The sequence below is a fragment of the Callorhinchus milii genome, unplaced genomic scaffold, assembly GCF_018977255.1.
Source record: "Callorhinchus milii isolate IMCB2004 unplaced genomic scaffold, IMCB_Cmil_1.0 Scaffold16, whole genome shotgun sequence".
NCBI lineage: Eukaryota > Metazoa > Chordata > Chondrichthyes > Chimaeriformes > Callorhinchidae > Callorhinchus > Callorhinchus milii.
The window spans coordinates 3,167,933-3,187,864 of NW_024704757.1; the positions used below are offsets into that span (position 1 = coordinate 3,167,933).

At 39.9% G+C, this 19,932-nt stretch overlaps 1 protein-coding gene across 1 annotated transcript in view; it reads left to right on the forward strand.

Moving 5' to 3' along the window:
• The first annotated feature begins 1,730 nt into the window (after window positions 1-1,730).
• atf7ip2 (activating transcription factor 7 interacting protein 2) overlaps window positions 1,731-19,932 on the forward strand; it is a 31,668-nt gene continuing 13,466 nt past the window's right edge. Inside the window, exons 1-4 of the mRNA XM_007904907.2 lie at window positions 1,731-1,899; window positions 4,517-5,511; window positions 16,907-17,058; window positions 18,256-18,390. Of these exons, the coding sequence (XP_007903098.2) occupies window positions 1,883-1,899; window positions 4,517-5,511; window positions 16,907-17,058; window positions 18,256-18,390 (1,299 nt within the window). The 5' untranslated portion in view covers window positions 1,731-1,882. The remainder of the gene's footprint in view (window positions 1,900-4,516; window positions 5,512-16,906; window positions 17,059-18,255; window positions 18,391-19,932) is intronic.

Genomic DNA, 19,932 nt, shown 5'->3' on the forward strand with positions numbered 1-19,932 from the left:
CCTGCAGAAGTTGGTGGAAGTTGTCTGGAAGCATCTGTTTTTCATACCAAAGGGTCTGCTGACTTTTCCTCTTGCAGCTAATTTACTCCAGGATTGCCACCACCTAGAGCCATTGCTTTTAATACCACCAGCCCGATGAGCTCTCCACATTTTTATTAAACTAGAACATTTTCAACCTGACCCAGATCTAATGATGCAGTATTGCATTGCTAATACCCTTCCCTCTTGAGTGTTCTGATTCCTCCGTAATTGTGTGTGTGTGTGTCATGTATATACAAAAATCTTGTTCTGGGAATATGAAATGTTCACCAATGCTAGTGTCTTAGCTTTTCTGATATGATTTGAGCATGTACCCAAGTATTTGTAATTATTTCTCATAATAATTATTGTGTTTTGCACTTTATAGATATTGATGTCTCGATACACATCATAAAATGTAGAAACACTAATTGATGGGATTGTGAGTGCTTCTTGCAGGAAGCCGGACTACACTCATTTGCATGAACAATCTTTTCTGACAGTATTATTCAAAGAAGGCTTTTTCTATTGTTGGTCATAGCGCACCACTGTTCAGACTACACGTGTCCTAGCTGGTAATTGGAAGGTTCTCATTTGATTGGGACGTTCTCCTGACATGAAAGGCGCTATATAAATGCCATTTGTTGTTGTTTTTGTAATATGCCTAAGTGAAAACTAAGCCTTTTTACAGGAGCATAGATATGATTGTGATCATAAAGTTTAAGCTAAGCAGTGTAAGTCCACTGTAATGAATCTCCCTAAATATGAGCTCCTTGGGGACCTGTCTGTCTGTATTAAGACTTTAGAACCGGCCCCATCCAGCCTTTGCAGTGTTAGACTGAATACATGCAATGGAGTTTTGTTGTGTATGGATCTGGATGTAGAAGCTCTGAAAAGTGACACTAATTTTACAGGAAAGTTTTTTTTAAATGTTACTGGTTCTGTCTTGCATGAGGCCTCTGGTCTCGGAGAATTTAAATGAACTTTATCTGTGCCACTCTTTGTAACCAAACCAATTTTCTTTTTAAAAAATGGATTGCTCAGCAGTTGGTGAATTTTAAACAAAGCAGATTTGAATTCTGCTAAACTGATCTTTTAATAAATACTTTTTGATGACCAATTTAGTTTTGTTAAGAGAAACAGTTATCTGTAAAAATGAAATATTAGTTAAATGCGCTGACATTCCTGGTTTCAGGCAGAGAAACTGCTCCTCAGCGGTTACTTATTTAGATACTGACCCCAACACTTGGGAGTGCTGAAAATATTGCAATTTATTTTCTCTTGGAACTTAAACGTTACTGGATATGTCTTAGGATCCAGGAGAAAATAAATGAACTTTATCTTTGTCACCCGTTTAAACCAAACTGATTTTTTAAAAATGGTTTGCTCAGCAGTTGGTGAATTTTGTTGACCCAGTATGGTTGGTATATAGCCATTAAATAATAATTTCTAGAAGGGTGTGGGTTCTTTTAAAGTGCTCTGCTTCATGCTCATTTATGTGTTCGCATTTTAATATGTGTAGTTTAATAAGTGTTTTGCATAAATTAACCTGCAACACCTTGCAATTTCACTTTGCAAGCAGAAGTGTTTTTAATCAGTTGTGGTGGAGTTGTGGTACACAGCAATCCCTCCAGTATTTGAGCACGTGAAAGATTCTGAAATCAGTCAGCTGGAGAGGAAATAGAGTGACAGAATATAAAGTGTCTTTGTGCTCCAATGGTAGATTGTTTTGTTGGCCAGTTCTAATTGGTTCTGTACAATATGTTTGATCCTGCAGTAATTGGAAGAAAATAGCACTGCATCTTTCCTCTTAGACTTGTAGACTACTGGGATCAATTACAGTATGTTACCAGTGAAAAGCTAAATGTTTTCAACACAAAGGTAAAGTAGTAATTTCTAAATTTGACCTTCAAAAAAGAATAATTTCACCTTAAAGAATGTTTCTAAACCATAGTCAAAGTTTTGTTTAAAAACAGCACAAAGACTAATTGAAAGTTTGAACTGTAAATATGACTTGGTGAACTGTTTAATAGTGTTGATCTTATTCACAAAATTAGCTGCACTATTTTCTGGGCTTATTTGTAATTTCAGATTTTTTATGTTTTTAACTAATAAGAATGAGTATATTTAAGGTTGCCCATCATATATTGCAGTATATTGCAGTACTGTGTCTTCAGCATGTGTAAGTCTGATAAACTCCTGATAACTCCGAAGGAAAAGGGCTCAACAACGAGTTATCCAGAGTGGCAAGTTAGGTATGTGTATAAATGCATAAATAAATACGACTGGATTATTGGCAGCATGCTGACTTAAGTGGCAGTGACAAATTAAGCCATGGTGGAGTTATGAGGAGTTTACTGTACAAGTCAATTTCTGTCTCTTGCTTTGAGTTAATCTTCTGCAGCTCCAACTTTGCCATTCCTCTTCATGGTTCAAATGTCTGACATCCTTCTACAGATGGTTCCTGTTTGTTTGGATCGTATTCCACTAGTTAATGAAAAGAGGATTAACTTTACTTTTGCATAGCACTGTGCGGATATATATCTCGAGTGATTAATTGTTGCCTTTGCAAAAGAGTTGGCTGTTGTACTGTTCATAGAGCTTGGAATCCGGATTTTTTTCAATGTATGGCTGTACTGTAAGAATTTTGATAATTAGAGTAAAAACATTTGATTTCCCAAATAGATGCAGACAATTCTACATAATCACCACCAGAACAATTCTGCATCTTTCCCAGGTTCTATACTGTCAGTGACACTCCAAAATAATAACATATATAACTAGCTGTACCCATTGCAGCTTCGCTTGCAACCAAACGATCCAATATGGAATGTAGATTGACACACAGATAGACATGTTGTCCTTATCTATACTCAACTGGGACTATTCCTATGGAAGGACTCAGTGGGAGGGACTCCTTTAATATATTTTCTCTCTCCCAGTCTTCCTCTCTGCATTTCTCTCCCAGTTTCTCTATCTCTGAGTTTCTCTTTGTCTTTCTCTCTCGCCAACAAAACACACAGTCACTACACTTTATAATATATCGTCTCTCCCAGTAACACTCTGTCCTCTCTCTCACTATCAGTTTCTCTCTGTCTGTCCCACATGGGAGGACTCGAGTTCCCATGACAACCAGAATAAAGTGCTGTAGATTTGTTGCAGAATATTGATGTATCTCTCTGAACTGTGTGGCTTTGGTCTGTGCTATACACTTGCAGAATACCACGCATAGCTCATATTTTGGGTGTTTTTATAATTAAAGCATTTTTTAATATTAGCTCGTCAACGATAGGAGATCTCCAAAAAAATTACCCATGACACTGGGCATATGGGCACACTGGGCAAGACCTTTTTGATGAGTTGTAAATCATATCTCTGCGTCAATCGGTTATTGCACGATTGTTAGATTCGCTGACACGCAGACAGACACTTCGTCTTTATTAGAATAGATAATAATCCTTGCGTTTGGTATTGTATCTTATCACGTCTTCAAGTCGTATCAAAGCGCTTCACAGAATATACTGTTAAAGTGTATTGACTGTATATTTTGTGGGAGAAATGCAGCAGCCAATTGCGCACAACAGTGTCCCACAAACAGTCATGAATTAAGTGAGCAATTTATTGTTTTTTTTTGAAGGAATTATTACCCCCAGAAAAGTGATCCGCCAATCAAATAACAACCCGGTTCCTACTTACTGCTTGGTAAATGTGTGTGGAGTAAGGAAATTTGCTGAATATTTCATCCTGCAGGGAATTGAATCAAGGTCTCTCGTTTGCAATGCGAGTGCTCTAACCACTGAGCTACAGGACTCCACGTGAGCGTGAATAGACTATAAAATGAACTTATTCTGAGGCTCATCAGTGGTTATGGCAAATATTAAGATATACTTCACCTCAAAACTTTGCAGTAAGCTATTTTTCTCACAGAGTTAAATGTTCCAAGATGAGTATTGAGATGATCAAAGAACTTCACTGAATACGATGATCCCTGTGCTGTAGAACCACAGCAATGTCACCTGGGGAGGCAAATGGCCAGGATTGATTAAACTACGTTGTATAAATTTAAGTGAGTGTTGTGGAGAACCCTAACCCTAATGTGGAGTGTTGCTTTAGGGAACAAGAAATGGAATGAGTGGAATCGTCTCAGGTTACAAGATAGTTACTTGTCCAGTTGCCTGCACCGAGGAAGGAAGCAGGAAGTCTACTGTTGAGAAGATTAGGCAAGGATCCATTGGCTTTGTTATTTTAGGACTATTTATGAATGGGGAATCACGTTTTCGACAATTGATAGCGTCACTAGTCTGCCTATTGTGGGTCGTCTGCCTTGAGCCCAAAAGGTACTGCCCAACAGCTGGTGTGGTTATGTTTAGGTTCAATTTACTTCATGATTGCAAAGGTCAAAATGTTGTGCTAGTTTTAAAAAAAAAAGCCAAATTCTTTTATCAATATTTGTGGTCTTATTCACCAATTTATGGTATTTGTGTTTCTACTGTTTTAGGAAGCCAGAGATGGAGATTTCAAATGTTACTCCAAGGAAGATTCTCAAAGCAAAGAAAACTCTTTGTCCAAGTAACAGGCAGCAATGGACAGCATTGGTCAACTTGAGAGATCACCGTGAAAATGAAAGAACCTGTAGGGAATCTGATCGCCAGGAGAAACATCGGAGGAATGTTGGCTCCATTGGTTTGGGTTGTCAGTCTGAAAAACACTTTGTTCCAAATGGCACAAACACAAATCATCTGAAACCTGAATTCAACCAGCCTGCACCGTTCCATCAAAAGAATGAGGTTAGCACTACCCAGAACAAGAAGTTAGCTGAAATCCGTATTGCAGAGAGATGTTGCAACATCACAAGCTTAAAAAGTCCTGCTGGAACTCCGCACAATGGTCATCTTGAAGCAAGAAAAGCAAACCATCAGAAACACAAGACTATTAATTTGTTGAGAAAGGTTATTTATCCATTGAAAAAATCTACTGATAAATTGGAGTCTGATGTAAATAGTTCATTTCATGTTTCATCACGTGTGTTAAAGGAAGCTTTTGACTTAGCTTCTGTACAGTGTTCAACAAAGATTTCCAAGTTAGTGGAACAGAAGAACTGTGTAAAATTGATGAATGCAGACAGGAAACAGGATTGTGAGCCAGTGTTCAGCAGTGTTGGTGTCAAACATCTTAAATTTGTTTCTTCAGACTTCAACGAGAATAAAACCAGAAATAAAAGAAAATTAAAGGATTCAGTTATCCCTATTTTAGAAAAGATGTCCATCGAGGCTCACGAGGACATTATGTGCAATAGGAATTTGCTAGCTTCGCCTGTTCACAGTCTCGATGATGAAGTTGAGAAAAGAGAGCAAAAAGGCCATCAAAGGTCATCTGATTCGAAATGCATTAAAAGAATGAAATTCCAGCAGGAAGGATCCATGTTCCTATCTGAGTATCAACATGAAATTCAATACAGCTCAGCTTTGCCAAAGGCCATAAAAACAAATTATGGTGAGTAAATAGGAATTATGATTGCTCTGTTGGGCTGCACATTGAGAAATAAGATGAGCTGGAATAATTATTTGAGTTTTGCACTCAGTTAGAGCAAACTGCTGCTGGGATATCCTCCCGACATGAAAGGCACTACATAAATGCAATTGTGAAGTCCTGTAGCGTAGTGGTTTGTGTGCTCGCCTCGCAAACGAGAGGGCCCGGAAATAATTCACGGCCGGGAGCCAAACCTTAGGTAGGTTTCTTACTCCTCATGCCGCTGTTTTCTTAGCTTCTAAGGAGAAACACAGTTGTTAGCCGATTGCCGGAATTGCTGGCTGGGGGTAATCATCCCTCCCCCCAAAAATTATATAATAATTTGGTCACTCAATCCATGACTGTTTCTGGGACACTGCTGTGAGCAATTGACTGCTGCGTTTTGCCCACAAAATACACTTTACAGTATATTCTGTGAAGCATTTTGAGACTGTGAAGCTCTTTGCAAGGATTATTATTAATAATTTGTCCAAAGCTTTGGACATTTTGATTGCTTCAAAAGTTGCTTTTTATGTATATTCTTACATTAGCAGTTGCTTATAACAATTACATTTTACAACTGCATAAGCTTTACTTGTCCAATGGGAGAGTTTCTGTTCTAAGGCAACAACAACAAAATGACTGTAATTGGATAATTGAGGTAGAAGTGTGTACACTGAGTGCAATATTTCTCATGTGATTTGTGCAACAATATGATATCATCAACCTTTGTGGTTCAGTACATCAGACATGTCCTGAGGCCACATCAGTAACCAAATGATTTCACTGCTACTTTCCTGTCTGTCTCCTTTTTCCAATTCCCATTCCAGCTGGTCAATGGACTTCCTTGCTACTCCGAAGCACTGTGGTAGAAGCACAAGAATATTGCAGTAGTATTTCTGCCTTTTTTTGTAAAGCGAATCCCTATGGGATCTATTTTCACACTGATAATGTATCGAGAAAATAGCACTCATATTCATTCATCCTCTGCAAATGTATTGCGGAAAAATCGCTAAGGTCGTAATGTCTCAAGGCGATTTTTCTGTAATGTATATAAGGAGGTTCAATGTTAACCGTAAACCGACATTGCAAGGAACAGTCATGGCTGTAGAGCAGAGAAGCAACTTGGGAAATAAAGAACAGAGTGTGTCAAGTAGGGACAAAAAGCTCAACAAAAAAAATAAGGGCATTAACGAGTAGGGGAAATAGTAAGTCAAAATTAAAGGAGCTATATCTGAATGCACGAAGCATTTGTAACAAGATAGACAAATTAAGTGCACAGATAGACATAAATGGGTACAATCTGGTGGCTATTACTGAGACATGATTACAGGGAGACCAAGGGTGGGAGCTAAACTTTCCAGGGTATTCGACGTATAGGAAAGGTAAGCAATGTGGAAAACGAAGGGGTGGGGGGGGGGGGGGGGGGCCTTGCTAATAAAGGATGAGATAAAAACAGTAGAGAGAAAGGATTTTAAATCAGAAAATCAGGATGTAGAGTCAGTATAGGTGGAGGTGAGAAACAACAAGGGTCAGAAAACACAAGTGGGAGTAGTTTATAGACCCCCAAACAGCAGTTACAGTATTGGGCAGGGTATTAATCAGGAAATTAGAGAAGCATATAGCAAGGGAATACACTAATAGTGAGTGATTTCAATCTTCATATAGAATGGGAAAACCAAATTGGCAAAAGTAAATTAGAGGATGAGCTTATAGAATGCATTAGAGATAGTTTTCTAGAACAATATGCTGAGGACCAACCAGGAACAGGCTATCCTAGATCTTGTTTTGTGTAATGAAATAGGGCTAATCAGCAATCTGGAAGTTAAGGCTCCTCCAGGGCAGAGTGACCATAACATGATGGAATTCAACATTAAGTTATTTTTATATTTATATATTTATATATTATATTTGAATCTGAAGCAAGAGTCTTAAATCTAAATAAAGCCAACTTTGCAGGTATGAGAGAAGATTTGGCTAAAATAGACTGGAAAATTAGATTAAAAAATGATGGTAGACCAGCAATGGCAAATGTTTAAAGATATAGTACATAATTCCCAGCAATCACATATTCCCTTGAAAAAAAATACCACTGGAAAAGTGGTTCAACCTTGGCTAAATAGAGAAGTTAGGGACAGTATAAAATTAAAAGAGGCATATAACACTGACAAAAATAGCAGTAAACCTGAGGATTGGGAGTGCTTTAGAGATCAGCAAAGGAAAACCAAGAAACTGATTAAGAGGGAGAAAATGGAATATGAGAGTAAACTAACTAGGAATATAAAGACAGATTATAAGAATTTTTACAAGTAAATAAAGAGGAAGAGACTATCAAAAGTGAATGTGGGTCCATTGCAGGCAGAGACAGGAGCAATTATAATGGGGTATAAAGAAATGGCAGTCATTAAACAAATATTTTGCCTTTGTCTTCACGTTAGAGGACACTGATAACTTACCGAAAATAGAGGGGAACCTGGTGGCTAATGTTAGTGAGGAATTTAAAGAAATGAACATTAGTAAAGCACGAGTACTAGAGAAATTGATGGGATTAAAAACCGATAAATCCCTTGGAGCTGATGGCCTGCATCCTAGGGTTTTAAAAGAGGTGGCTGGAGAGATAGTGGATGCTTTGTTTTTGATCTTCCAAAATTCCCTGGATTCTGGAATGGTTTCCCAGTGATTGGAAGATCGCAAACGTAACACCAATATTTAAGAAGGGTGGGAGACAAAAAATGGGGAACTATAGACCAGTTAGTCTGACATCGGTGATAGGGAAAATTCTAGAGTCCTTAATTAGGGATGCCGTCGTGGGGCACTTAGAAAATCATAACATGATTAGGCAGAGTCAACATGGCTTTACGAAAGGGAAATCATGCTTAACAAATCTTATTGAGTTTTTTGAGGAAGTAACTAGCAGGTTAGATGGGGTGAATTTGGATTTGCCACGTAAAAGGTTGTTGCATAAGATTAAACCCCATGGAATTAAAGGCAATATATTAGCATGGATTGGAGAGTGGCTAATAGGAAGAAAACAGAGAATAGGGATAAACAGGTCCTTCTCAGATTGGCAGAATGTGACTAGCGGAGTGCCACAAGGATCAGTGTTTGGTCCTTAATTATTTACAGTCTATAGAAATGATTTAGATGAGGAAATAGAACTTAATAATTTGGGCCTATATTCTTCAGAATATAGAAGAATTAGAGGGGATCTTATAGAAGACTATAAGATCATCAAAGGACATGAGAGAGTAAATAGTGGGAGATTGTTTCCCCAGTTGGAGAAACTAAAACCAGAGGTCACAACCTTAAAATCAGAGGCAGCCCTTTCGCACTGAGTTGAGGAAGAACTTCTTCACTCAAAGGGTGGTGACTGTATGGAACTCACTACCACAAAGGGCTGTTGATGCTCAGTCCTTGAACATATTCAAGACTGAGATAGATAGATTTCTTATTGCAAAAGGGATTAAGGGATATGGGGATAAGGCAGGGTCAGGTTATTAGCTGGAGTTAGATTAGAAGATCAGCCTTGATTGAATGGCAGGGCAGGCTCGAAGGGCCGAATGGCCTACTCCTGCTCCTACATGTTATGTTATGGAATGCATATTCTCTTCCTGGAGGGATGCATCATGCTTTCCTAATTTTGGGAAGTATTAGGGGCAGATTGGCAACAGCCAAGGCTTAGGGATTCCAGAGTGTATGTTTGGGTTCTCCTGGCATTTAACCAGCTAAAACTCCATAAATGTAATTGAGAACATTGTCTTGCAAGCTTTCCTGCTGCTTGTCCAGCTAGGGCCACTCTACCCATTAGGGTTTTGTCTTGCAGGGTTAATGGCAGCTGAGTGAGACGAGTCTCTGCCCCCAGTGACTGGTCTGCCCTTCCAAGTCCTACCAATGAGCCAGACTGGCTGTGCTGTCATCAGCAGTGACCTGAAATATTGCGGACCTTCCTGGCTCAGGAACTGGAATACCAAGACCGCAACAGAGGGTGGGCTAAATTCTGACATTCTATTGCCAAACATGTCATCCTGGAGCCATTTGAGCTCCAAGGAGACCCTGTTTAAGAGGAAAGAGAAAAGGCAGGTCAATTGGACTGAAAGGATTGCTCTTTCAATGCGCATGCACAGACGTGATGGGCTGAATGGTCTTCTATACTGTATACTTCTACAGTTCTAAAATCTCACAATGGTAACTGCTAAACTCTACAATTCTGAGGAATTGAGATCAACAGGACCAACCGATCATAAGGAAAATGTTAGACTGCCTATAATAATGGTCTTGAGATTGAAATGTGCTCTATTTAAGCCAATCTCTACATATATCTCCCAGCAGAGACAAACTCCTCTTCTATAATGTGAGGTGCACACTCAAAGTTTAGAAACAATCACACATAAGTTTGAATTGTGAGTATAGTACTCTGTCTTCAAAGAACACATCTACAGTTTATCAGTAAAGGATTTGTAAGGTCAGATTGCAATATTCAGTTGCTGGGCTCCCTGATGCTGCAACAGATGAGCAAAGATTTGAATTTTTTATTAAAAATATTCATCTTATCCCACTAACAAAGACTTCTTGCTGAACATTGATAGATCACACAGGAGGTGTAGAAACATTCGACAAGCGATTCTGCTCGGACATATTTTTGCCCGTTGTTGTGCAGAATGGCCACTTGCTCATCAAACTTATGATTGTACACTGAATAGTGATCTGGTATTGTAATGCAGGTTTTAAGATTGTATTAAATGTTCGTGTATAAGTGGCATAAAGGAAGGTGTTTGGGGGGAGGGGGAGGTGGAGAAGCCAGTTTTCAGAGGAAGGGTTTAAAAGGAAACTTGTCAAACACCCACACAGAATTCCACAAGTACATTTTACATTTTTATATCTCAGTGTCAAAATGAAGAGCATTCAATTTCATTAATTAAAATAATGATTTAAAAAAGCACTCATATTCTGTAATAAAATGGTAGCTAAGCTCAATACTGCATAAGTACAGTACATACAAAAATTTACGTTTTATAAAAAATTAAATAGTAACTTTCTAATTTCTTTACAGAAGTTACAAAGAACTGCCTGGTCGGCTTTAGTCGTGTTCACTGCTCCACTTCACAGGATCACTCTCTGGGTCTGGAGTTAGATTTTACTTTCATAACACTAGTGGTTACTTTTCAGAAATTTTATGTAATGAAAATAATTAAAAATAAATCTAGGCAGAATATTGCCAATCGCTATGCTATCATAATAATAATAATAATAATAATAATCCTTGCATTTGATATAGCGCTTTTCACGTCGGGAGGACGTCCCAAAGCGCTTCACAGAACACACTGTAAAGTGAATTGACTGTATATTTGTGGGCGAACGTAATAAAATATTACGGCACACAGGTATGCCATTCGGCCTATCACTCCTGTGCCGGCTCTTTGGAAGAGCTACCCAATCAGTCCCGCTCCCCCGCTCTTTCCCCATATCCTTGCAATTTTTTTCCTTTTCAAGTACCTATCCAATTCCCTTTTGAAAATTGTTATTGAATCTCTTTTCACCACCCTTTCAGGCAGTGCATGCTAGACGGTAACATCACTGGTGCCATTCTGGGAAATCACTTCTGCACCCTATCCAAGGGTTTGATATTCTCCCTAAAGTGTGGTGCCCAGAATTGGATACAGTACTCTAGCTGAGGCCTAACCAGTGACTTATAACGTTTAGCAGAAACTTGATTTTGTTCTCTATGCCTCTATTTACAAAGCCAAGGATCCCATATGTTTTTTTTAACATCTCTATCGTCCTGTCATCTTCAAAGACCTGTGTATGTGAACCCCCAGGTCTCTCTGCTCCCAGACCCCCTTTAAAACTACCATTTAGTGTTTATTGTGTCTCCTAATTCTTCCTCCCAAAATGCGTACTTCTCTGCATTAAACTTCATCTGCCATGTGTCTGCCCATCCGCAGTCTGCGATCATCCTCCTTACTGTTCACCATGTTCCCAAGTTTTGTGTCATCTGCAAACTTAAAATATTTTTGCTCTATACCCCAGCCCTAGTCATTTACGTAAAGAGCAGTGGACTTAATACCACCCTTGAGGGACACCACTGTATACTCCCCTCCAGTCAGAAAAACAACCGTTCACCACTACCCTCTGCTTTCCGTCTCCATGCTGTGACTGTCCCTTTTATCCCATGGGCTTTAATTTTGCTAACTAGTCTATTATGTGGCACCTTATCAAACACCTTCTGAAAGTCCATATACACTAAATAAACTGCACTACCTTCATCAATCCTCTCCGCTATTTTATCAAAGAGCTCAATTAAGTTTGTCAGACATGATTTTCACTTAATAATTTTCACTTGGAAACACCCACACGAGGAAGGCAATTTGCCAGTGGGTCCTCATCCAAGGGACAACCTTGGAAGACAAAACCATGCTTTTTGGTAAAACTTAGTGATAAAACTAAAGTGACAGCCAAATTAGAGATTTTCCAGTTTAGAGATTTTGACTTGCCAGAAGTATCCACTGTTTCCTATATGATTAGGGTATAATTTGTTTCCTACTTATCTATTGCTACATCTTCCTTTTCATGTTAACCGACGTCTGAAGCTGGCCTTGTAAAGGATCTTGCCCAAAATGATCAGCACTTTAGGCAATGGATTTACCCTGATTTCTTATCCTTGTCTAGAGCGCTCAGTGTGCTTTGCTTCACCTGCTCACTCATCATTCCCAGTTTCCTGCAGATCATTGTGATTTGCAATGTAGGTTTTGAGGTTGTGGATGAATCATCTATTCACAAGATAAATATAATCAATTTTAATTAGATTTTTGAACTAATATTCGTACACCATTTCCAAAGGACAGAAAACTAATTTGCTTATTTGATGCACTGCAAACATTGTAGACCTAAAAACATTATCTATCAAACTTTCATCATTACTGTTATGCACTCAGTGTAAATTGTAGAAGTATGAAAATGCTTCAATTGAATGGTTATTTGTGGCCGTTGCCTACAAAATCATTATCCTTTATAGTAAATCCCATGAAGTGCTTTGAGGAGGACACCTCAAAGCATATTGAATGTAAGAGTTTTTATTTATTTATGAATGCATTGATGCAAAATTCTACCCCATTTGTGAAGAGTTCAATGAAGTATTGGATTTTTTTCACCTTAAAGATTGATCAAGAAGCAAATGTTGTCATCTTTAAGGCAGCAGCTTGTTACTAAATTGGCTCGGCGGATGACTGTTCCTCCCTGGTGAATGTTCTCCCATGGCAGCACAGGAGCTAGCGATTGAAAATAATACCGGCTGTTACTGCAGTCTTGTCAGGAAGGCATAGTGTCCTTAGCAACCACCGGTTCCTGCCACTACAGATAGTGAACTGAGTGGGAGAGCGAAGAATTGAGAGAGGGATGTGGAGAAAGGGGGATGTGGAGAGAGGGTCTGGAGGGTAGGGGAGAGAGTGATTGAATGAGAGAGAGAGATAGTGGAGTGAAAGCAAGATAGAGAGGGGGGGAGAGAGTGCGTGAGCCTTAAGATAAGGGGAGAATGGGAGAGTGGATAGAGAAAAGAGAGAGTGCGTGTGAGGGAGAGCAAGAGATTGTGAGGGGATGGATAGAGAGTGTGGGAGAGTGAGAGAGAGTAAGCGAGTGAGTGAGAGAAAGAGGGGGAGATTTTGCCCCTGATCTCCGGAGTTCTATTTGTGGAGTTCCTCTGACTCCCTCCCTCCCCTCTTTCAAGGCACATCAAGACCTTTGGTTATCTTTTCCCCTTCCCATCCCATCTCTCTCAGCCTCCAGCTCAGGTGCCCAGCTGACTTTGTCAAGCTCTTTGAGATGTCCTTCCAACATAGAATCATAGAATTATACAGCACAGAAGGAGGCCATTCGGCCCATCTTGTCTGTGCCGGCTCTTTGAAAAGAGCTATCCAATTCAATCCCATTCCCCCGCACTCTCCCTATAGCCCTGGAAACTTGTCCACCCTACACGAAAAAGGTGGTGTGTAAATATTTTGTTTCTGAACGAAAACATAAAATATTGCTTATGTGGCCTGCAGACCTTTCTCAAATAGGGAATCCAGCCCTCGGCAGCCAAAAGGTTGGACCACTCTGGCCTAGGTCTTTAACTTGTAGGCAATTTTGCTTTGGTGCAAAAAAGCATCTGCTTTTTATATGTTCCTGAACTTAAATGTATAACATTGGCACCAAACATTTGCCTAGTTCATTATTTTACTAACTGGGTCGTGGAAGCGACTTCGCTGGTTAGTTGTAGCTCAGTCGGCCAGCAAGCAATGGGATACAAGGCTTTATAACCACGGGATAATAATAAACCTTGCATTTGATATAGCGCCTTATCACGTCATTGAGGTATTTCAAAGTGCTTCACAGAATATATATTGTAACATGAATTGACTATATTTTTATGTGGAAATTAAAAGCAAGTTTGTAAAGACCCGGTTAGAACTTATTTTTATGAATATTGTTTGATTCTGGGCACCCGACTTTAGAAAGAATTTGTACGTGATAGGTTAACTCTTAAAGGGTATACAGTGATACACAACTGTACAAAAAGGGGCAGAAGGATAAACCTGGGAACTACAGGCCAGTCAGCCTAACTTCAGGAACCTTCTAGAGATGATAATCCGGGACAAAATAAATTTTCACTGAGAAAAAATATGGGTTAATAAAGGACAACCAACACAGGTTTAAAGGCAAATCATGTCTAGTGTTGTCCCCCAGTGGTTGGTATTGGGTCCATTGCTCTTTTTGATCTATATAAATGACGTGGACTTGTGTATAGGGAGTACAATTTCCAAGTTTGCAGATAATACTAAGCTAGGAAAACATAGTAAACAGTGAGGAGGATAGTAGCAGACTGCAAGAGGTCGTAGGCAGACTGTAAAATGGGCAGACACGTGGCAGATGAAGTTTAATGTGGAGAAATGTGGGAGGAAGAATGAGGAGAGGCAATATAAGTTAGATAGTACAATCGTAAAGAGCGTGAAGGAACAGAGAGACCTGGGGATTCATATAAGTAAATCTTTGAATGTGACAGGACAGGTAGATAAAGCTGTTAAAAAAGCATAAGGGATTCTACGCTTTATAAATAGGAGCATAGAATACAAAAGTCAGGAAGTTATGATGAACCTTTATAAAACACTGATTAGGCCTCAGCTGGAGACTTTTGGAAGGATATCAAGGCATTGGAGAGGGTGCAAAGGAGAATTACCAGAATGGTACCAGGAATGAGGGACATCAACAAGAAGAAGATTTCATTTATAAAGCGCCTTTAATAATAATAATCCTTGCATTTGATATAGCGCTTTTCACGGCGGGAGGACGTCCCAAGGCGCTGGACAGTTGGGTTGGGACCCGAGCAGGGGGGAAATGGTCAGGGTGAGGGGAGGGAAGGGAGGGAGCGAGGAGGGGGTAGAGAGTCGAGAGGGGAGGTGAAGGCATGGTCGAAGAGAAAGGTCTTGAGACCGGCCTTGAAGGAGGAAAGGGAGGAAGCGGCGAAGGCACTGGGGATGGAGTTCCAGAGCCTCGGGCTGAGAGGCTGAAGGCCCGGCCACCGATGGTAGGGCGGTTGGGGCGGGGGATGTGGAGCAGACCGGAGCCAGAGGAACGGAGGGTACGGGCAGGTAAGTAGGGGGATAGTAGGTTGGAGAGGTAGGAGGGAGCGAGGCCGTGAATGGCCTTGTAGGTGAGGATGAGGATCTTGAATTCGATCCTCTGAGGGATGGGGAGCCAGTGGAGGCGAGCGAGGGTGGGAGTGATGTGGTCGCGGTGCCTGGTGCGGGACAGTACACGAGCTGCAGAGCTCTGAATGACCTGCAGTGTGGAGGGAGGGCCGGGAAGGCCGGCGAGGAGAGAGTTCCCATAGTCAAGCCTTGAGGTGATAAAGGCGTGGAGCAGAGTCTCAGCAGCGTGAGGGGTGAGGTAGTGCCGTAGTCTGGCGATATTCCGGAGGTGATGGAAGGCGATGCCAGTTGTGGCGCGGACTATGAGGAAGAAAGGACAGCTCAGGGTCGAACAGAACGCCGAGGTTCCTGACTGGCCTGACTTCAGTTATGAGGAGAGGCTGGAGAAGCTGGGATTATTCTCCTTGGAGCAGAGAAGGTTAAGAGGAGACTTAATAGAAATTTTAAAAATTATGAAGGGATTTGATAGGGTGAACAAGGAGAAACTATTTCCACTGGCAGGTGGGTCGATAACCCGAGGACAGCGATTTAAAATAGTTGTTAAAAGAAGGGGAGGTGAGGAGAAATGTTTTCACACAGTGAGTTCGGATCTGGAATGCATTGCCTGAAAGGGTGGTGGAAGCCGATTCGATAACAACTTTTAAGAGAGAAGTAGATAATTCTTTGGGGAGGACAAGTTTGCAGGGCTATGGGGAGAGAACGGGGGAGTGGGATTGATTTGGATAGCTCTTTTCAAAGAGCCGGCACTGCTGGCATCCGATGGCCCAAATGACCTCCTTCTGTGCTGTGTAATTCTGTGATGTTTCACAATGCAGGTGTACCTGGAAAGGAAGGCAATTTAATTTTTTTTAGGTTATAGTCCCAGGTTGAGGTTGTTAAAGGGTATCCTTTGATATAATGAAGTCAATTGACAAACAAGAGAGGAGACGACTCTCTTTGGTAGAGAACAAAGTGGCAAAATCTTAAAATTAGAGCTGAATAGGTTTAAAGTGAAACAGAAAATACTTCTTCACACAAAAAAGGTTATGGAAATCACTGTTCCCCAAAGGCTGTGGGTTTGATTGTCATGTTTCAAAGGGTCATAGACACAGGAGACGTAAAGGTATATACATAGCCCAGGGAGATTCAGTAAATAGTTTAACCATATTTAAATTTTCATTAATATTAGTAAAAAAACAACAGCTTTAAGTTTTTTTTTAAAGTGCAAGTAACATTTGCTAATTGTTGGCATTCATTACAGTAATTACAGGCTTAATCTTTAATTGATTTGGTCCACAATTGATGCAGATGATCAGTGCTGCATTAAAACCTATTTTACAACCCTTCCGAAGTTGTACAATGTCTACTATTCAATGTTAGAAAATAAATAATTGTGAAGTTTAGAGGAAACTGAACTGCAGTATTCTTTATTATATTGCTCCCTTTCTGCCTTTCTAACCGTGGTTACACTGTGTTAGTGTTTGTAAGCCATTTGGGTTGTTGTAACTAACTGTTTTTCGTTTTTCTGCCAGCAATTCTAGGTAAATGATGTGAGATGTATTTATTTAGCAATCCTAAGGCTTAAGTACGTCATAGGAGAATGTTCTCGTCTGCTGAAAAAGGAGGATGACAAATTAGAGGGAAGCATGTCTCTGGGTTTAAAGTTCTTTGTTTCATCTAAAGCACTATTATTAATTCAAGAATTATCTTAATTCCTTAAGGCGAAGTTCAGAGAAAGAGAACCCTTTCAGAAGGCAAAGAAAAAGATTATCCAAAGCATTTGAAGACCTCGGAGGTTCACCAAAATGATCACATGGATGTGAGGTCAAAAAGGCAGAGCACAGAACCTGTCCAGAAGGTGTCTTCAGAAGAGGTGATGTTTGTCTTTATTCTTCCTGGAATTGAGAATGTTGAGGTGTTGGTGGAAGGAATTTAAGTAGAGTTCCAATGTCCTGAAAAATGAGTTCAATTGATTATGGATAATATAAGTTTTCTTTTAAAGTAGGTTTCAGATCATTTTATCTAACTATCTATGTCATTACATGTAGACCTTTACATTGAATCCAGAATTTGGAGAATCATTTCAGTGCTTCTTTAGTAAAGTGTTGATATCTTTAATTTATTAGGAATGTATTTTAATACAACAAAAGAGAAATAAGACCTTGTCCAAGTTGGTGATGTAAACCTGGCTGCTTTTATTCCTAAATAACTTAATAGCATAAAATTTGTCATGTGTGTCAGGTTTCCATGTCTACTAGTTCATGAGGCTGCAAGTGATGGACTTTGTAACTGTGTTGAGGCAAACCCCTATCCAGTCTTTTGAAGTAATAGTGCTGTTATTTCCTTATGCACTGCTTAGTGAGCTCAAGCAGCCAATGGGAGAAATATTGTGGGCTTAGCAATGAACAAATGATCTATTTTAGACTGCGGCATTTGGGGATTTTTTGTGGTCATCAAAGTGAGGGCAGGTGATACTGGAAAATGGAACATTCCTTATTGAATATTCCAGCGTCAGCATTAAGCATTCCTTGATCAGGTGCTGTATGGTTATACATGGAATCAAACTTTCTCGTAATCTGATGGCTTCTTAAGGCATTGAGAGTTTTGATGAAGACGTCAGACTCATGTCATTGTTTCCTACTTCTGCTATTTGTACTACGTTGGCATGTTTATTTTGATGTGGAAGTTGAAAGAATATTAGTTAAATGGTTTATTCTTTCGGTGGATTTAAGCCTCCATATAAACCTCTCTCTCTTTCTCTGGCCTGCCATGCTCAGTTTCCGTTTTTGTGGATTTAATTCCTCAGTTTAAATTCTTTCTCACAAATATGTTTTAAAAAGAACTGAGGTACACTTCCTAAACATGAGCCCTGTGCAACAGGGGAGGGAAAATGAACAAATGAGCAGTGTAGCATTCCCTATTTTGATGATGGCCTATTTATTTGTGAATGGAGGTTGATCTATACGTTAATAAGAATAGCCATACCTACCGTAATGCAGAGAATTGAGACAATATGACCTATTTTTTTCCTCGATGCTCTGACTTAATAACTCGTGATTTCTATTGTTAGATTCAAGAAATGCTGCAAAAAAAGATTGTCGCCAGACATAATGAGATTTTGGGCAACAGCCTTGCAGAACTAACAAAGAAAATTGAAAGTATTGACTGCGGCAAGAATCACGAAGAATTAGCTAAAAGTCTTTGTGTAAGTTTTCTAAATCAGTTGCCAACTTGGTGCTTAAAATCCTAAACAATGTTTTTTTTAAAAAAAGAGTATTTCATTTGCATTGGTGAGTAACGATGAAATCGAATATCCCTGATACAATTATTTTGATCTATGTTCTAGATTTTGAGTAGTAAAATATGTCAGAACTTTTTAATTCCAGCTCACACAAAGGGAGCACAGTAAATGGTTCTCTCTTTTTCAGGGAAAGTTCTTAGAATTGTTCAGTAGTCACTCATCCTTATTCCACATTCCCTACATATTTCACTATTGGGGTGAAAAAAAAGGGACCCTGCCCCTTTTGAAGCTTTTACATACTCATGTGACACATGCTTGTCTAGTCCCCTATATATAGGAAGGGACATCATGCTAATCATCTGTTTTAAGCTTAGCTGCCCATGTAGTTTCTGGACTGATTGCAAGGCTTGGCAAAGCTTGCTTCTCTAGCTTCAAGGCACATAGTACAACTTTCATCCATGGCATACACAATCACTGCACTCCACAGTAAAATCTTTGAAGCGGTTTGAAATATTCTCCCGACGTGTTATGCATGATGTGAAATGTTATTGTTATCTTCACACATACAATACAGATTACATTTATATTGTACATTTCACGTAAGGAGGACGTGTGGAGTAAGGAAACTTGCCTAATGTTTCGCTCTGCCTGGAATCGAACTCAGGTCTCTCGCTTGCGAGGCGAGTCACTGAGCTACAGGACTCCATGTGGAACATAGAATCATACAGCACAGACGGAGGCCATTTGGCTCATTGTGTCCGTGCCGGCTCTTTTAAAAGAGCTACCAAATCAATCCCACTCCTCTGCTCTCTCCCATAGCCCTGCAAACATGTCCTCCCCAAATAATTATCTACTTCTCTCTTAAAAGTTGTTATCGAATCGACTTCCACCAGCCTTTCAGGCAATGCATTCCAGATCTGAACAACTTGCTGTGTGAAAACACTTGTTCTCACCTCTCCTCGACTTCTTTTGACAACTATTTTAAATCGGTGTCCTCGGATTACCGATTCACCCCCCCCCCCCCACCAGTGGAAATAGTTTCTCCTTGTTCACCCTATCAAATCCTCTCATAATTTTGAAGATGTCTATTAAGATTCCCTCTAACCTTCTCTGCTCCATGGAGAATAATCCCAGCTTCTCCAGCCTCTCGTGATAACTGAAGTCCCTCATTCCTGGTACCATCCTGGTAAATCTCCTTTGCACCCTCTCCAATGCCTTGACATCCTTCGTAAAGTGTGGTACCCAGAACGGAACACAGTACTCTAGCTGAAGCCTAACCAGTGTTTTATAAAGGATTATCATAAATTCCTAATGGGGTAAAAATTACTGAAACTGTTCCCTTTTTTCTCCCCAAATACTGAATTAAATTCCCGAGGAAAACATTCAGACCATCGAGTCTACCACATCAAGTCAGGTTTTATCTTTGACAGATTTTAGTCCCAATGTCACCCCCTTTCACTAGAGGCCTTAATACATCAACTACCCAAGTCTCTACCTGCCTCTTAA